Genomic DNA, 17,789 nt, shown 5'->3' on the forward strand with positions numbered 1-17,789 from the left:
CTAAACATTTTTCTACTGCTTCACACCTAAAGTTAAAGAACTGGATGGTTACTAACAATCACTAAGTGAGTGATGGCAAAGAGGCTTTGGATTCGTGGTTCCAAAGCCACTTAATTTTCAGTATTTTAAGGAATTTCTAAGTAGGCATAAATCTACATTTTACTGTTGAGTAATGACATCCCTTAATTATTCCTATTAACTTTGTGGGGCAGATAACCAAACTTCAGTGGTTACAAGACAAAAATTTTATTCAAAATTGGTTATTGAGCATGTAATAATCCACAGGGCTAAATAGTTTACATGGGATTGCAATAGAAATTTAAAATAGATGTTGAAGTAAACATTACATGTTATCATCATCTGATTCATCTTCTTCCTTCAAAGATTCCTGTTAAAAGAAAAATGTTTAAAATCTGTTTTAATACTGTCTTCTCCCACACCTATAGGTAAATTAAGGTGTGTGGCGCACATGTCAATATAAATTCAATTATTTAAAGACTAAACACTGGTTTAGAACAACACAGTCCAGTAGAGAAAAGCAAAGGATAATTAAGTATTATCTTATACCTTACACATTCAAAGATGACATTCTTGCTAGATACACATTAAATGTCCTGAAGGACACTCGCACTTTTCACCAAAATAGAAAAAAAAAATTTTTTTTTGAGCCACTGGAATAATAACCGGGGCAGCTTTAATTGGGAGTAACCTAGAAATTTTCTTTCCTTGGGTACAGCTCAATTCAAAAGTTTTAAATCAACTCAAAAAGTTTCTATCCTGTAGCTTACCTTCGCATATTTCTCTGCTTCTTCCCTTATATCTTTTGGTACAATTTCATGTCTTCCTTTTGTTACTGTAAAATTAAACCATATTAAATGACTTTAAAATGAAAATTATATTGTGACTTGCAATACCATACAGTCTACCCCATCTACAATAACAATTCACCAATATAAAGTTGTGCAACTTTGAATTCAATTTTGTTTCTTCAACATGAAGAGTTTAAAATTTATGCAAGGGAACACTTACAGAAAAGAGTAAATAAATTGTCTTAGGTCAGAATTCAATTGATTATAAATACTTTGTAATCATTACTGTACAAAAAATTAATTTTCAAAATATCCTAGCTTTACCATACTTTAAATAAAAAATCAGTAATATCTTCTAAAAACATGAAATGAGAAAAAAATTTTAAGTAAATAAACTTCACAGTTTTACTTAAGAATTACTAAATACAACTTTTCATAGCTATTATAAGTTTGCTTTAATGTTCTCTATATATTGCAAAGCGTTGTTAAGTGCTGTCAAGTTGATTCCGACCTATAGCGACCCTGTATAGGTTTCCAAGGAGCAGCTGGTGAGCTTGAACTGCCAACCTTGCAGTTCAAACAGCTTTGCAATCTGGCGCATTAACCCACAGCGCCACACCAGGACTCCAAAGGGTACCCAATGATAAATTAGCTGTGGTACATATGATTCCTAAGCAAATAAATGTACAAGTATAACTTACATTCACCAACCCAGCTGAGCTCTAGTTCAAAAGCTTTATCTTTAACTTCATCATGTACTATGTAAATTCTGAAATAGAAAATAGAAATTTATTTGGTAGTCTTCAAACATTTTAATTTCATGTACCCATACCCTGTCATATCACTCATCCCTAAAATAAAAGTAATGGACTGTGTTAAGATGTCTTAAATAAACCCACTATTGTTGACTCAGTTCTGACTCATAGTGACCCTACAAGATAGTACACCGATCTAGAGGGTGGGTTCAGAAACTAAATCATTAAGAGAGTAGACAGCCTCATCTTTCTCCTGTAGTGGTTTTGACTTGGTAGGTTTGAACTATAGACTTTATAGTTAGCAACCCAACATTTAACCCCCTGTGCCACCAAGGCACTCCTACATTATACCTTTGTTGTTGAAGTGACACTGAATCAGTTCTGATTCATCTACCTGTATAGGGTTTCCCAGGCTATAAATCTTTGTGGGAGGAGAAAACCTCATCTTTCTTCCATGGAGCAGGTGGTGCACTCAAACTGACCACCTTTTGGTTTGCAGCCCAGTGCTTAGCTTACCCTACAGAGCCACCATGCTCCCATATTATACCTAGTCTATGTGATTCTATTAGTAAAGAACAAATTACACAGGAATTGAAATAAAATGGAAACACTTGTGGTCTCCTTACAAATATTATCTATATAATCCAAATATGCTTTATTTTGATATTTTAAATACTAGTATAATTAAAACACACATATATATATCAAGGAACATATATTCAAATGAAGAATTGTCATTATTGATTCCTTTTTCAGAATACAAGGATTCCTGAGAGTGCAATGGTTAAGGTAAGGCCTTGACTACTCAACAAAATGTTGCTGGTTTGAACCCACCACCAGCTCTGTTGTGGCCCATCAACTTTATCCTATAGGATCAGTACGAATCCGAAGCAACGCAATGGCAATGGTTTGGTTTTTCGAGATACAATTATTTGAAAAACTTAACTTATTTGCTTCCATTTATTAGTGGTTATCTTTAATCTGCAACTTCTGGGCAGGAATCCTAAATTTCCTGTCCATTTTGTATGGATTTACAGTCTCTGAAAACCTGTATAAGGTTACTGAGTTGGAAAGTAAGTTTGGTTTTTTAAATAAATGATATATAGTATTCCATTTTATAAAATAAAATGATAGCTTTACTACATGAAATTAGGTGCCTACACAATATACCAAAATACATAAATGGTAGAAACTATGACTTCCAAAAGCAAATACATTAGTGAAGGAAATTTAATCTATCATATTTTAAATGGCAGTATAGTTCAATAAGATGATTTTCATGAGGTCCCAGTACTCCCCATTTTATTATCAATGAAAACTGATAATTATTGATGTAATTATTTCATGAATGGAAAGTTAAGTGCTGTCAAGTCAGTTCTGACTCATAGCAACCCTGTACAGCAGCTGGTGGGTTTGAACTGCCGACCTTGTGGTGTGCAGTCCAGTGTTGATCCTACAGCACCACACTAGGAGTCCATGAAAGGAAAAAGAGGATTTCAAAATGGAAGAAGTAGGAATAGTAGGCAATTAGAAGAAACTTGTAGAATACTTTTCACAGGTTCTCAGGATTATTGTAATTCATAGGTTCTCAGGATTATTGTAAGAGTATATTATAGAAGATATTCAGGTACAGTTTAAATTGTATGTTTATTATAAAATAAAAACCAAGAGAGCCCTCACAAACTTCTTTTCCTTGCCATGTGTAGGATTCCAGAGTAAAAACTGAGCACATTGTTTGCAGAGCTGACTGGCCAGACCTTGTTCCCATAGCTCTACAATATAGACTATGTTGTTGGTATTAAGTGCCACTGAGTCAGTTCCAACCTATAGTGACCCTGTACAGGGTTTACAGGAGTCCTGGTGTGGCGCTGTGGGTTAATGCGCCAGATTGCAAAGCTGTTTGAACTGAAAGGTCGGCGGTTCAAGCTCACCATCTGCTCCTTGGAAACCCTATAGAGGGTCACTATGGGTCAGAATTGACTCAATGGCACTTCACAACAACAACATAGGATTTACAAGGAGCAGCTGGTGAGCTTGAACCACCAACCTTGCAGTTCAAACGGCTTTGCAGTCTGACAACATTAACCCATAGCATCACAACAGGAAATGTCTGGAATGTTACTTGTATCCTTTAAAATCATAGAAGCTGACTACAAAACCAGCTGTTTGCTGGATTGACTGATTTAAATAACAGTATTTTCTGACCGAGAAGAATTATAAATTTCTGAAGCACCATCACACATACTTATTAACTCAGTATTCCAAAAATTTGTTTACAACTCTGTGTAACTACTATAAACCATTTCAGAGTTTTATAGGTTGTTTTAAATGCTTCGAAAGGCTGTTCTATCTTGTTCTTATCAGGACTAAAATAACACTGAGCTAGTTTTAAGAGAGTTTGTATAGAAATAATTAGCTGTGAACCTAAAATTAGAATAATTTGCATTTGTAGTTTTTCTTGGAGGCAATCTAAGATTATATTAGTATAGATTTAAAGACCCTGTTGTTGTGAAGTGCCATCAAGTTGATTCTGACCCATAGCGACATTTCATAGGGTTTCCAAGGAACAGATGGTGAGCCTGAACCAATGACTTTGCAGTCTGACACATTAGCCCACAGCGCCACAACAGGACACGACTCCTTACAGACCCTGTTCTGTTGTTGTTAAGTGCCATCGAGTTGGTTCTGACCCATAGCAACCCTGAGCAGGGTTTCCAAGGCTGTAAATCTTTACGGGAGCAGAAAGCCTCATCTTTCTCCCACGGAGCAGCTGGTAGTTTCGAACTGCTGACCTTGTGGTTTGCAGCCCGATTCGTAACCATTATGCTACCGGAGATCCTTTAAAGACCCTGTTGTTGTTAAAGTGCCGTTGAGTCAGTTCTGACCCATAGTAACCCTGTGTAGGGTTTCCGAGGAGTAGCTGGTGAGCTTGAACTGCCGACCTTGCAGTTCAAACGGCTTTTGCAGTCTGGCGCATTCACCCACAGCGCCATACCAGGACTCCCTCGAGTTCCACTATTTCCTTTACCCTTAAATTCTATCACCCAAAAAGGATTTTACTTTGCTAAAGCTGTTCTTTTATCTCGGTTCCATTCATTATCTTTTGAAAATCAAAGTCAATTTAAAATGTGGTTATGAATCAGGTTGTAATCTCAGTCAGCAGTTGGAAACTACCAGTTTCTCCACAGGAAAAAGATAAAGTTTTCTACTCCCATAAAGATTTACAGCCTTGGAAACTATACAGGGTCGCTATGAGTCAGAACCAACTCCACGACATATAACCACCACCAATAAAACTTAGAAATGTGAGAAAGAAAAATACATAAAGAAAATAGTAACATATATATCTTCTTTATTGTCTCAAGTTAAATTTGGGTTCTAAAAATTATACATTAACATTTTCAAACAAAACAGTTTCTTAATGTATAAAAACTAAGGTCACATGAAATATTTTGCTAATGGGAAATGGTAAGGAAAAGTTCAACTTACATTTTTGCAACTTCTTTAACAACATCTCGACAGGTCATTTCTTTCATCTATAGAAACAAAATGTAAGAACCAAAAGAACATTTTATTATGTAACAGCTTTCAGATCACTTTCACAATTTCTATTAATAACCAATGCTCCTGAAAGTTAATTTAAAGCTAGTTAAAGACCAGAACTGAAGTTTTCTGATTATGTTTACTGTTTTAAATTTACTTGCCAAAGTAGCTATGGATAATTCCTAGACAGCACTATGTGGTATTAAAAATTATACAAATCTTGACACCTCAAGTAATCTATTCACGGGGAGAACCTGAACTTAGGAAGTGCTTTAGAGAAGATAACCCTTTTTTTTTTCTTTATAAGTTAACTGCAAACAAATCATGAATGCCTACTATTGTAGAGTATATATTAGTATAGGTTAGATTTGGTTTGGTTTTGAGAAAGATAAATGTACAAAGCAAGAGTGAAAAGCTAAAAACTTGTTCATATTAGAAGCAATTTAGCGTTCTTATAGAACTGAAAGTAATCAATGCAGGACTTTTCCATCAGATACGTGGCTTTATTAACACATAGTGTAAGATCTTAAACAGTGTTTGAGCAAAATGACATTCATATTCCAGATTTATTTTCTGTTTCAATTAGGATGGAATGATGAAAGGTACTAAGAATATTCTATATCTAAACTAGAGTGCTGGTGTGGCACTGTAGGATAAGCACTAGACTGTTGACCGAAAGGTCGGCAATTCAAACCCACCAACCTCTGAAACCTTACATAGGGTCACTATAAGTTGAACCTAACTTGACAGCACTTAACAACAATATAGCTAAACCATATGCACTGTAGCTCTGTAGGATCAGCAATAAACTGCTAACCACAAGGTCAGCGTTTTAAACCCACCCACAGGAAAAAGATGAGGCTTCTTCTGCTTCCACAAAGATTTCCAGCCTCAGAAACTATATACAGACAGCGTCACTATAAGTCAGAAACAATTCAACGGCACTTAGCAACATTTCTAAACTAGGTTCTTTAATATTTTTAAAATTAGAAATCCTGAAGTGCCTACACAACCACACGAGGAAATAAAAATCAAAACCCTTAAGACTGAATTTTACATTTAAAAGTATCAATCTTTATAGGAAATTGATAAATTCAGTATTTGGAGCAAAAGCAACTAGCAAAGATTTCAAAAAATAACAGTGTGGGAAAGAGAAAGCACTTAACATTTAAAAGATCTTAAATTCCACAGGACCTTTGACAATATGATAGTTACAGATGACACCTGAGATTACTGAGGTAATTTACAGTTTGAATGTTAAATGATATCTTAGGTGAATGAATACTGAAGCATTCAGGGGTAGAATGTCACAATGTCTGCAACATTAGTGAAAAAACATATACACAAATGGATCAAATATAGGAAAATAAATTAGATGGAGAAGTTGGTTAAATATCTTAGATCTTTTCTGATGTTTGATCTTTTTCACGTTAAATTAGGGATAAAAAAAAAATTAACTGCATTATACAATGGCAAACTTTAAGCATGTATATTTCTAATTGTAATCTGAACATTATTTAAAGTTTAAAACATACATTTTAAATTTCACTTTTGTATATTTTCATAGTTATTTCATAAGTTGACATTTTCGTTATACAGAACCTCAGAGGGAAAGTAGGGCAGAGCAATGATGCATAGCAGAGATAAGACAGCCAGATAGTAAACAGACTTTGGGCAGATGTTCTGTTTTGGCTACCCAACTCTCTAACACTGTAGTTGGAAAGACTGAATGTGATGTGACTGTGTTCCAAAAAAACTTAGGAAAGCAGGCAGAGGCCCTGTTTGCTGACCACACTAATTTAGACCATATTTTTGTCATAAAGTGTTACTCAATCAAAGTTATTTTTCTTGATTTTAGCTAGTATTTAATCACTAAAAGACTGATGTTAAGTGCTGTTGAGTCGGTGTCAACTCATAGCGTCCCTGTATGGAGTTTTCAGAGTGGCTGGTGAGTTTGGACCACTGACCTTGTGGTTTGTAGTTTAGTGCTTATCCTACCGCAACCTACCAGGACGTCAAAAGATTGACAGTGGTTTTTAAAAGACAGTGAACTGATCTAAGTATTCTAATTTTCAAATATGCACATAGAATTATTGCTGGAAAAAAGCTCTGGACCTGGGTTTGGGCTAATTTAGCTTAACACACTTTTTATGGGGTTATAGAACTTGGCATAAAAATACATGTCAAGTACTGAATAAATGTTTTCTAGAATCTGGTCTTGTTAAATCAGTTAACTGCCTTAGTTAACTGAAATGCAGCCAAAATACTCCTTAGAAACCAGATGGCAAGATTTCATCTTTCATACTTTGGGCATGTTATCAGAAGGTGCCAGTCCCTGGAGAAGGGCATCATGCTAGGTAAATGAGAGTCAACAAAAAAAAGGAATACCCCAACAAGATGGATTGACACCTCTGCAGCAGCAATAGTTACAAATGTAACAATTGGTATTATGTAATTTTATTTTGGTAATTTACCAAAGTCCTGATAAAGTATGAATCTGGCTATTAGGAAAGCTAATGATAGATAGCAAAATATTTCAATGTTAAATGATTAATTTATGACTAAAAGAAAAACTTTCAGACATAAAAAGGAGCTCTGGTAGCGTAGTGGTTACGAATCGGGCTGTGAACCTCAAGGTCAGCAGTTCGAAACTGCCAGCTGCTCCGTGGGAGAAAGATGAGGCTTTCTGCTCCCGTAAAGATTTACAGCCTCGGAAACCCTGTTCAGGGTCGCTATGGGTTGGAACCGACTCGACGGCACTTAACAACAACAACAACAACAAAAAGGAAAACTAGCAGCAAGCACTGGAGCTGTTTCTCAAACAAGAAAGAAATGACATAGGAAAAGTATTTTATAACTTTCCATTACAATTATTCTGTGACACTAACTTCAAAATTATAAAGCAGTAAACCTGGGACCTCATAGAGATCAATGAATGTGCTTCAAGTATTATGTGAAATCAGATGAAAAATTGTATGAGGGGGCTTCAAAAAGTTCGTGGAAAACAGAATTAAGAGATACATTTTCTATGGTCTTTTTGAAGCTCCTCATACTTTTCTGGAATGAGGGTCATATCAGTCATCAAAAACCACAAAGATATCCATAACACAACTCTACAAATAATGTGTTACCAACTTCCCTATTAAAGCATTTAACAGCTTTAAAAAGCTCTAAATATTCAACTACATTTTACATTTAGGAATAAAGGCCTTAGTTTATGGTGATAAAACAATTGTATGGGGATAATGTTACAGCAAAATGTTAAGCATTATATATACATTACCTGAAGCTTTTCAATTTCTGTCTTTGCAGCTTGCCTGGCTTTACCAATAGCACAGCCCCAATAACCCTATTAAAAAAAAAAAAATTCTATGTTACTCAAACTAATATACGTATCATTAATGACTACAAATATCTCTAAAGGATAAAGACGATGTATTATTAATGGTTATAGGTCTGTGTCAATTAGACTACGCCAGGATTTCCAGAGGTTTAGCAATTGAGATGTGCTTTTATTGCGATGGTTAGCTCTATGATGAGCGGCTATGAGGAGCCAATCAATTGAAGGAATGCTTCCTTGGGGGTGTGGTCATGTGGGACCTGTAACTGCATAATAAACTTCTCTTTATATATACATATAAATACGTTTCACTGGTTTTGCTTCTCTAGAAAACCCTGATGTTAAATAATTTAAAAGAAAGTTCAAAAATAAAACATTTCAGTGAACTCTATGGTGGTGGTAGTGATGTGCCATGGAGTCGGAACCGACTCATAGAGACGCTGTAAATCTTTACGCGAGTGGAAAGCCTCATCTTTCTCCCATGGAACAGCTGGTAGTTTCAAACTGCTGACCTTGTGGTTCGCAGCCCCATTTGTAACCACTACGCTACCAGCGCCCCTTTAAATTAAAATGCCAAACTTAATTCTAGAATCTGAATTCTTTTTTACAAAAGGTATAATCCAAGGAAAAATAAATTACATAATTATATGTACTTCAAGAAAAAGACTTTTTGGGGACAGATATAGGAATGAAAACTTGTAGCAATATTACAATGAAAAACACCTTCTTATTTTTCTCCCAGGAAGATAAATCTTGGAATAGCAAGTGTAGTTTTTTTTTGTTTTTTTAAAAAAGGTAATATTAGAAAAAACATCCAATTATTCCATTAAAAAAATGATATATTCTAAGATACTGCTAACTTAATAGTAGAGGAAATACCACGTTCAATATTTTATATTCATTATCTCATTTCTATAAAAAATACTGAAAGCCACAAATCTTTCCTCTGTGTTATATGCAAAAGTTGTTGTTATTAATGACAAGAACACATTAACTAATTTTAAGGAAATTTCACATAATGCAAATAAGAGATTTAAATATTAAGAAGATGATACCATTAAACTAAAAAGAACTTCAGATGACTCAAAATTACTCACATACGAAACGCCTGATGGGTCTATCATGTAGAGTTGTGCACCATCGTTCACACTGTAAGACCCTAACATAAAACTGCATAAAAGTAAATGAAGACTTTAAGCCATGGTTCTTAGACATAGGAAAAAAGGGGGGAAACAGTGATGAGAATGCAATTTATTTCTAATGTAAATTACTAATATACACAAGTTCTTTGATAAAGTGGTTTCAGTTAATAAAAGCTTCCTTGTTGGTAAGTGCCATTGAGTCGGTTCCGACTCATAGCAACCCTGTATAACACTGACCACTGCAGTTCAAACTGACCTTGCAGTCCAGTGCATTAGTCTGCAGTGCCACATCAAGACTCCTACATATTTTTAAAATATGTGATATTTTTATGGTTAGAAATAAGCCTACTGATGAAACTCAGTTTCCTGGTTATGTTAGTAATGTTGAGAAGGGAGTAAATGCTACCTGTATAGAATAATACAGAATCAATTGTGGGCCCACTCTAAAGGTATAAAAATTTCTGGCTGAGTATAATGAATGCACAAAAAACTCTTTCTACCTTAATTCTTTTGGCTACTCCCCAATTTGTCCTACAATAAAGTGGTCCATGTTCAACAAATTAAAATTAGTCTATTAAATGATCCTATGAGTTAAGAGTTTTAAAAAATAGTTGCTTTTATTTGGAGTCCCGGTGTGGCTTTGTAGGACAAGCACTAGGTCTGTAAACCACAAAGTTCGTAATTCCAACCCACCAGCTGCTCCTCAGAAACTGTACAGGGTCGCTATGAGTCAGAACTGACTTGCTGACAGTTATTTGTATCCCACCCTTATTTTTTTTGCTTTTAGAAGTAGAAAGGAACCAGCCTGATCTGACATATCATTTCATATGTGGAATACCTAACAGGCAACTGTCCAATTTCTACTTGTATTCTCTTTATCCATCTTTCATACCACTATGATACTTATGTTTCAGAATATACAAGGGGGTTTCAAAAAGTTTGTGGAAAACAGAATTAAAAGATAAAGGAACTTAGGCAATTTCTTTATGTTTTGGCCCCTTCCTAAATCTTCAATATTAATCTCTAAGCCTTATACACAGCAAGTCTAATTTATGCCTGCATTTTCTGAAATGCCCTTGCAGTTTCACACCAGTTCCCTTGTTTGAAATAACGTTACCACTCCCCCCTACACCTCACTTTTCTTTATTACCATTTTCACTCCCTAATTGCAGCCCTCACTGTACAGAATACGTAACTACTTCACCTCTAAAATGTTAATATGTGATTTATTCATCTCTCTGAATCTATGATTGGCTCATAGTATATGCTAAATACATGTTTAATAAGAAAGTTATCACCCTTGCCACTATTCCTACTGCCTAAAAATGCCAGAAAAGAATTTTGAATTGAGAAGTCAAATGACACGCTAAAATTGAAAGGTAGTCTATTTAGCCTGAAAGCTAAGTGTTTTATAATGTAATGGAAAAAAAAAAACTTAAAATAACTAAGGCAAATATCCATGGATTTAACGTACTACTGATAAACTATAACACTTTTTTTCTATAACATCTGTCGTCAGTATTTTATACACATCTGGACACACAAAGTCAATTTGACCTGCAGCGTGGTGGTTCAAGCCCACCAGCTGTTCAGCGGAAACCCTACACAGGGTCGCTATGAGTTGGAACCAACTTAATGGCACTTAACAACAAACTATAAAACAGGAATCCTAGTGTGGTATGGTAGGATAAAGCACTGGGCCACAAGGTTAGTTTAAATTGCAAAGCTGGAGGTTCAAACCCACCAATTGCTTTGCTGCTCCTCGGAAACCCCACACAGGGTCACTGTCACTGAATTGGATCCGACTCTACAATTAACAACTATAAGGCAATTCAGAGGTAGCACTACAGCTAATTTTCTATAACTTTTGACAGTGGCAAGCACACAGATGTTGGTAAATGTTTTACTTTGATCAAACATGATTGACTTGGTTTTGTTTTACAAGTTATAAACTAAACACATCCTTTTGTTGGAGGACAACCTAGAATCATAATAGATCGCCTCTGAGATTATTGTTGTTGTTGCATGCCTATGAGTCGATTCTGACTTGTCGCTACACTTGAACCTACTGTTGCCACTATGCCAACCCATCTTGTTGGGGGGTCTCCCTCTTTTTTGCTGATCTTCCACTTTACCAAGCATGTCCTTCTCTAGAGACTGGTACTTCCTGATAACATGTCCAAAGTATGAGAAGCAGTATTTAAATATTCCCCTCAAAATAAATGAAAATATTAGCATTTCACTCTTAACAACAGAAAAGAAACTGACTAATGGGGACTGTGAGATGCCCTGTATAGAACCATTACTGACTGAAAACCTCCAAATAAGAGATTTCACTTTAGTGTTTACTGTGTGTTCAGTGCCGTCGAGTTGGCTCCAACTCTGAGACCCTGTATAGAGTTCCCATGGAGAGGCTGGTTAAGTTTGAACTGCCGACCTGTGGTTAGCAGTTCAGTGCATCTATAATGCCACACCAGGATTCCAGACTATTCATATGAGATGAAAATTAGGGTGAAAACTAAAGTATAATTGTCTACCAAATAATGAAAATATGGAGTATATCGACAATTAGCTGAGTTTCCTGAGAATGAGATCTGTTAAGTGCCCTTGAATTGGTTCTGACTCATAGATCCTATATAAAGTTTCCCAGAAGCAGCTGGTGAGTTTGGGAAAATATTTATAATATAGATCTAACTGGATATCCAGCAAAATTTCATACCTGCAACCAAAAGGTCTAACAGCACTGTAGAGGGTATACGCATGTACATACATGGCCACTCTGTCTGCCAGATGCTATGGGTGACAGGAGAGAAACAGACATGCTTATTAGATTTCTATCACTGTCCAAAAGATACCTCAACATATTGTCAACTTACTTTTAGTGGAATGTTATAGCCAAAGTTTGACCTAAAGTTGGAAGCTTCTTCTCTTGCTATGTCTGCCAAAGAACGAGCATCTGCCAATAAGCCTGCTACGGCCTGAAAGAAAAGTAATTTAGTTAATACATTCCTATGACAAAAAAAAAAAAAATAGGCAATTACTGTAAGCTTACTTAATAAAGAGCCACCATCTGATAAAAAGTTTGGCATTACAATGTATTCTGTCCATTATTTTGCTAAATAATTAAAAACAGAAAGGCTTTCTATAAAAAATCCTCTTCTCCCCATTTACTATCTTAATTATAAAGAATATATAATAATTTGGTCTTGGTCAGGATATATTAAAACTTTAAAGTTTTATTTAAAGCAGTTCTATGTTCAAAAAGCTAAAATTTTTAGTTTAAAACGCAAGTCTTCATTTTCAATCAATTGGGTAGTAAACTACAATCGTTAAGTGCTGTCAAGTCAGTTCCGACCCACAGCGACCCTGTGTAGGGTTTCCGAGGCTGTAAATCTTTACAGGAGCACAAAGCCTCATCTTTCTTCCATGGAACTACTGGTATTTTCGAACTGCTGACCTTTAGGTGAGAAGACAAACTTGTAACCACTATGCTACCAAAGCTCCTTAGTAAACTACAATTTTATTGTTATTGTGCTGTGGAGTCGGTTCCGACTCATAGCGACCCTGTACGGGGTTTCCGAGGCTGTGCATCTTTACGGGAGCAGAAAGCCTCATCTTTCTCCCGCAGAACAGCTGGTAGTTTTGAACGACTGACCCTGAGGTTAGCAACCCTATGCGTAACCACTACGCTACCAGAGCTCCTTAGTAAACTACAACAGCAAACCAAAAAAACAAGATTGGCAGCATGTGCTGAGAAAGGTGCTCTAGGGCACTTTAAATATTACGGAACATTATAAGTGTACGGAAAACATTTGTCCAAGTAGTTTACAATTTCAACATTCAACCATTCTCAAATCCTTTTGATGCTATTGAATCTGTTTAAAGTTGGGCTGCTAGTGGCTGCTTTGATAAAAGCAAGTGCTGTAAAAAAATCATGTGGAATAGGAAATGAGATTGGTAACATCAATCTAATTTCAAATTTTGACCAATTATACAATATGTATCATTAATTGTCTTGAAAGAAGCCTGCTCTTTGGAAGTGAGGATGTTGAGACTACATCTCACATATTCTGGACGCTATCAGGAGGGACCAGCTCCTGCAGAAGAGCCTCATGCGTGGCAGACAGAGAAAAAGAGGAAGACCCTCAAAAAGATGGTCTGACACAATGAGCTCAAACACAGCAATGATTGTGAGGCTGGCACAAGACCAGGCAATGTTTCATTCTATTTATACACAGTCACTTTGAGTCAGAACAGACTTGATCTTGATGGCACCTTACAACACCATTGTGATATTAAAAGTCTTTTTCCTTCAATGTATGTCCCCCCCACACACAAACAGCTGTTTTTAGGAGATAAGATCTAAGCTGTATGGACCACAAAACAAAAAAACAGACGAACAACAACAAAAACCAACACAAAACCTAATGTCGCACACTTGATTTCTGACTCATGGTGACCCTATAGGAGAATCCAGCACTCAACCACAAAGTCAGCTTGAACCACAAAGTCAGTGGTTCAAACTCACCAGTTGCTCCTTGGAAACCCTGTATACAGGGTCACTATGAGTCAGAATCAACTCAATGGCACTTAACATCAACAATCTTTACCAATCAGTCACTCTTCAGAAACCCTATACAGGGTTGCTATGAGCTGGAACAAACTCAACAACACTTAACAACAACAACAATCTTTATGAAAACAAACTACCGTATCTTTCTCTCATGAAGCACCTAGTGTGTTTGAACTGCCACCCATTTGGTTAACAGCCAAGAGCTTTAACCACTGCATCACCAGGGCTCCTAAGTACAAACCTAATAACTTTAAATCATTAAATATTTCTTCTTGCCTGGGGAAGTCATAAAAAATTAAGGTTAAGAGTATTTACTACAAACCAAGAATGTGTGGGAATTCCAGCTTAGACTTGCAGAACTGAAAAGCCAGTAATGTCAGAGTTTACCATTATTTCTATTTTCCCCCCACGGTTGTCATTATGTACCATCAAGTTAGTTCTGACTCATAGCGACCCTGTATAGGGTTTCTGGGGAGTAGCTGGTGGGTTTGAACTGCCAACCTTGTGGTTCATAGTCCAGTGCTGATCTTACAGTGCCACGATAATAAAGACAATTTACAACACATGTTGAATATTACAGGCAAGGCATTTAACACACTTTTAAACTCATAGTAAATATGTCAGGTAAATATTATTTCAACTTTCATTTAATAAATAAAGAACCATGTTTAGAATAACTTCTCCAAAATTAATCCAGCCAGTAAATTTCACTATTTAAATAATTTACTATTTTCACAAGACTAAGGCCCTTATACACTCTTCAAGCCTGGAATTGAACTCAGACTTGTGGTTCAGCTTTCAGCAAAGGATGGACGGCTGCCTGACTGTGTGCTGTCAGTTCTAATTCATAGCGACCCTGTATAGGGTTTCCAAGGCTGTAAATCTTTAGAGGAACAGAAGGCTTCATCTTTCTCCATAGAACTGCTGGTGGTTAGCAGCTAGACATGTAACCCACTATACTAACAAGGCTCCTTAGTCAAGGGCTTGTTGTTTTGTTGTTAAGCGCCTTCGAGTTAGTTCTGACCTATATTGACCCTATATAAGGTTTCCAAGGAGCGGCTGGTGAGCTTGAACCACTAACCTTGAAGTTCAAACTGACTTTGCAGTAACCCACAATGCCACACCAGGGCTAGACAGCCTATAAGGTGAACTACACAACACAACAGAAGTACAAATTCTTTAGAACAATCAGCCATATATAATCAATCATTCACCCAGGGGTAAAGTTTGGAATGCAGAAGGTACTAAAGACATGAGTATCATGGAGGAAGTTGGAAGAATGCTTTTTGTTACATTGTGGGGATTACAATCAATATCATGAAATAAAATTTTTATGAATTACTGAATGGAAAACCAATTTGCTATGTAAACTTCCATTAAAATCAAAATAATTAAATTTTCCAATTCACTTTGATATCTAGTGTTTTGCCAATTTCCAGCCATAAAGAAACTACATCTGATTCCTGGTTTTCAGTAACAAACAAGACAAATTTTTAAATTTTATAACAATAAAGTTCTTTTTTTTTGGCGTGAACTTTTTTTTATTAACAGCACAATGTCTTCTGTGAAAAGCAGATTTGTGCCCTTGGTCATCTGTGACTCTCCAAGTCAGCATGCCCTGCTGCCCTATCTTTTGAACTCCACTTGTGTATATCTTGGTGACATCACTGTACCCACATTCAGGGGGCTGGTAGTTAAGGACCTGGGTATGTGATGTGGACCTTCCCTCTTAAAAGGGAGCAGGCCAGGGTCCCGCTTGATCGCTTTAGTGTGGAGCTCTGGGGATATGGGACCCAAAGGTGTTCCTTCTCCAGCTCATGCCCCCATTGCCTGTACAAGGGCCATTTCTTCAGAAGCTCTGTTTGCTGCTCAGTCTCCTCAAAGGGCAGCTCCACCTGAGGCCATAATTTCACTTTATATAAAACTTTACACAGGAGTAATGAAATCTTCAAAGGGAATTAGTTCATGGCTAGCTTTTTCCAGTCATCGGCTCCTCTTTAAATGCGCCTTTGCTGCTTGGTCTTTTTAGGGTCTATGTTCCTCTTTCGAAGAAGTTCTACCTTCATCGGAATGAGTTCCCAGAAGCTCGCTGGTGTGTGTCTCTAATCTGAGTCTGCCGAAATCTCCAGAAACCTGTCAAGAGTCTCCCTGTGATCTTTCTGTGGCAGGGTGAGGACTGCCATCTGTAATGCTCTGGCACGCCCTGGCCCAGGTCTGGATGCGGTGACAGTGCCCCCAGAAGACATTCTCAAAGTCCGGACGAACACTAGGATGTGACCGGCATCCACCAGGTAAAGGAAGCTGATTCAACGCTGATGTGTTTAAGAGGGTAGCATTACAATAAGGAGGCCTGGTGGTACTGTAAGATAAGCACTGGACTGCTAACTACAAAGTTGGTGTAGTAGTTTAGTATCCAGCCACTCTGCAGGAGAAAGATGAGGCCAAAGATTTACAGTCTTGCAAACCCAATACAGATTGCGGAGTTGGAATTAACTCAATGACAGTGGGTCTGGGTTTTTTTTTTTTTGGTTTTGCCATCACTAAAATGCCTATGTTTTAAAAATGTTTTGTTGTTATGTGCCGCTGAGTCACTTCTGACTCCTAGTGACCCTGTACAGAACTTCCAAGGAGCGGCTGTTGGGTCTGAACCACTAATATTGTGTACAACAGTCCAGCACTGATCCTACAGCGCCACACCAGGACTCCTATGATTTTAGCATGTATATACACCCATACTCACACACATATGTATGAAGTTTACTACTAAATGAAAAATACATGATTCACTAGTTATTTTCTACCAACCAGACTGCAATCTAGCTGATTTAATTAAAACCTATCCATTTTATTGGCAAAAATCAATTTGTTCAGGAAAGACTGATTAAGAAAAAACATTCTTGAGAAGAAGCAAAAAAGGATTTATCTGAAGTTTCAGTTTACTGGTTGTATTTTACGAGTTCTCTGTGTAAATGTGTGTAAAACACGTCTCATTTAGAAACACCAAAGCCAAGTAAAGTGAATTCTATACACAGCCTACTTGAAATCATGCATGAAACCCAAATTCAAATCCCAACTTTCATTTCTTCTAGCTCTGAGTGTGTTTTCTTGTCTGGAAAATGAAATTCATACTACCCTCACCAAGTTTTCAAGATTAAAAGACATGTATGGAAAGACTCCAGCATAGCACACTAATGTTCTTTCTTCTTTATTTAAGAAAACATTTATTTACATATCTTGAAACTAAAAACTTTGTTCAGTTAATAGAGTGAGAACTGTTTCTTAGTTTCCTCCCACTTGGGTGTTTTTGTTTTGTTTTTTTTTCTATTAGATAGTATTTTGAAGGGGGCTTTGAAAAAACTTCGTGGAAAAATTACACTATCTTTTAATTCCAGTGTTCCATGAGCTTTTAGAAGTCCCCTCATGTCAGTGTTCACAGCAGTGTATTAAAGGAAAGCAGTCACTGCTTTGATAGCACCTACAGGAAATTACCTAAACACAGTGATGCTACTAAGCCTATTTAAAAGGATCCGTTCACCTTTCCTTTCATTACACAACCTTTCCTGGTGCTCCACTTCATAGGTGTTCTCTGGTAACATCTTCAGTATGACAGTGATTACCTCTCAAACC

The 17,789-nt window shown here is 36.6% G+C and overlaps 1 protein-coding gene across 2 annotated transcripts in view; it reads right to left on the reverse strand.

Annotated features, from left to right (window-relative positions):
• Positions 1–229: 229 nt before the first annotated feature.
• The window catches only part of PSMA3 (proteasome (prosome, macropain) subunit, alpha type, 3), a 47,697-nt gene continuing 30,137 nt past the window's right edge, over positions 230–17,789 (reverse strand). Inside the window, exons 5-12 of one of the 2 annotated variants that reach the window (XM_006864603.1) lie at positions 12,466–12,567; positions 12,309–12,382; positions 9,545–9,617; positions 8,391–8,456; positions 5,054–5,100; positions 1,511–1,578; positions 789–853; positions 230–388 (exon numbers count right to left, since the gene is read on the reverse strand). In XM_006864603.1, coding sequence (XP_006864665.1) covers positions 344–388; positions 789–853; positions 1,511–1,578; positions 5,054–5,100; positions 8,391–8,456; positions 9,545–9,617; positions 12,309–12,382; positions 12,466–12,567 — 540 coding nt within the window. In that variant the 3' untranslated portion in view covers positions 230–343. The remainder of the gene's footprint in view (positions 389–788; positions 854–1,510; positions 1,579–5,053; positions 5,101–8,390; positions 8,457–9,544; positions 9,618–12,308; positions 12,383–12,465; positions 12,568–17,789) is intronic. The other variant, XM_006864604.1, reaches the window with a different exon arrangement.

The sequence above is a fragment of the Chrysochloris asiatica genome, unplaced genomic scaffold, assembly GCF_000296735.1.
Source record: "Chrysochloris asiatica unplaced genomic scaffold, ChrAsi1.0 scaffold00067, whole genome shotgun sequence".
Taxonomy (NCBI): Eukaryota; Metazoa; Chordata; class Mammalia; order Afrosoricida; family Chrysochloridae; genus Chrysochloris; species Chrysochloris asiatica.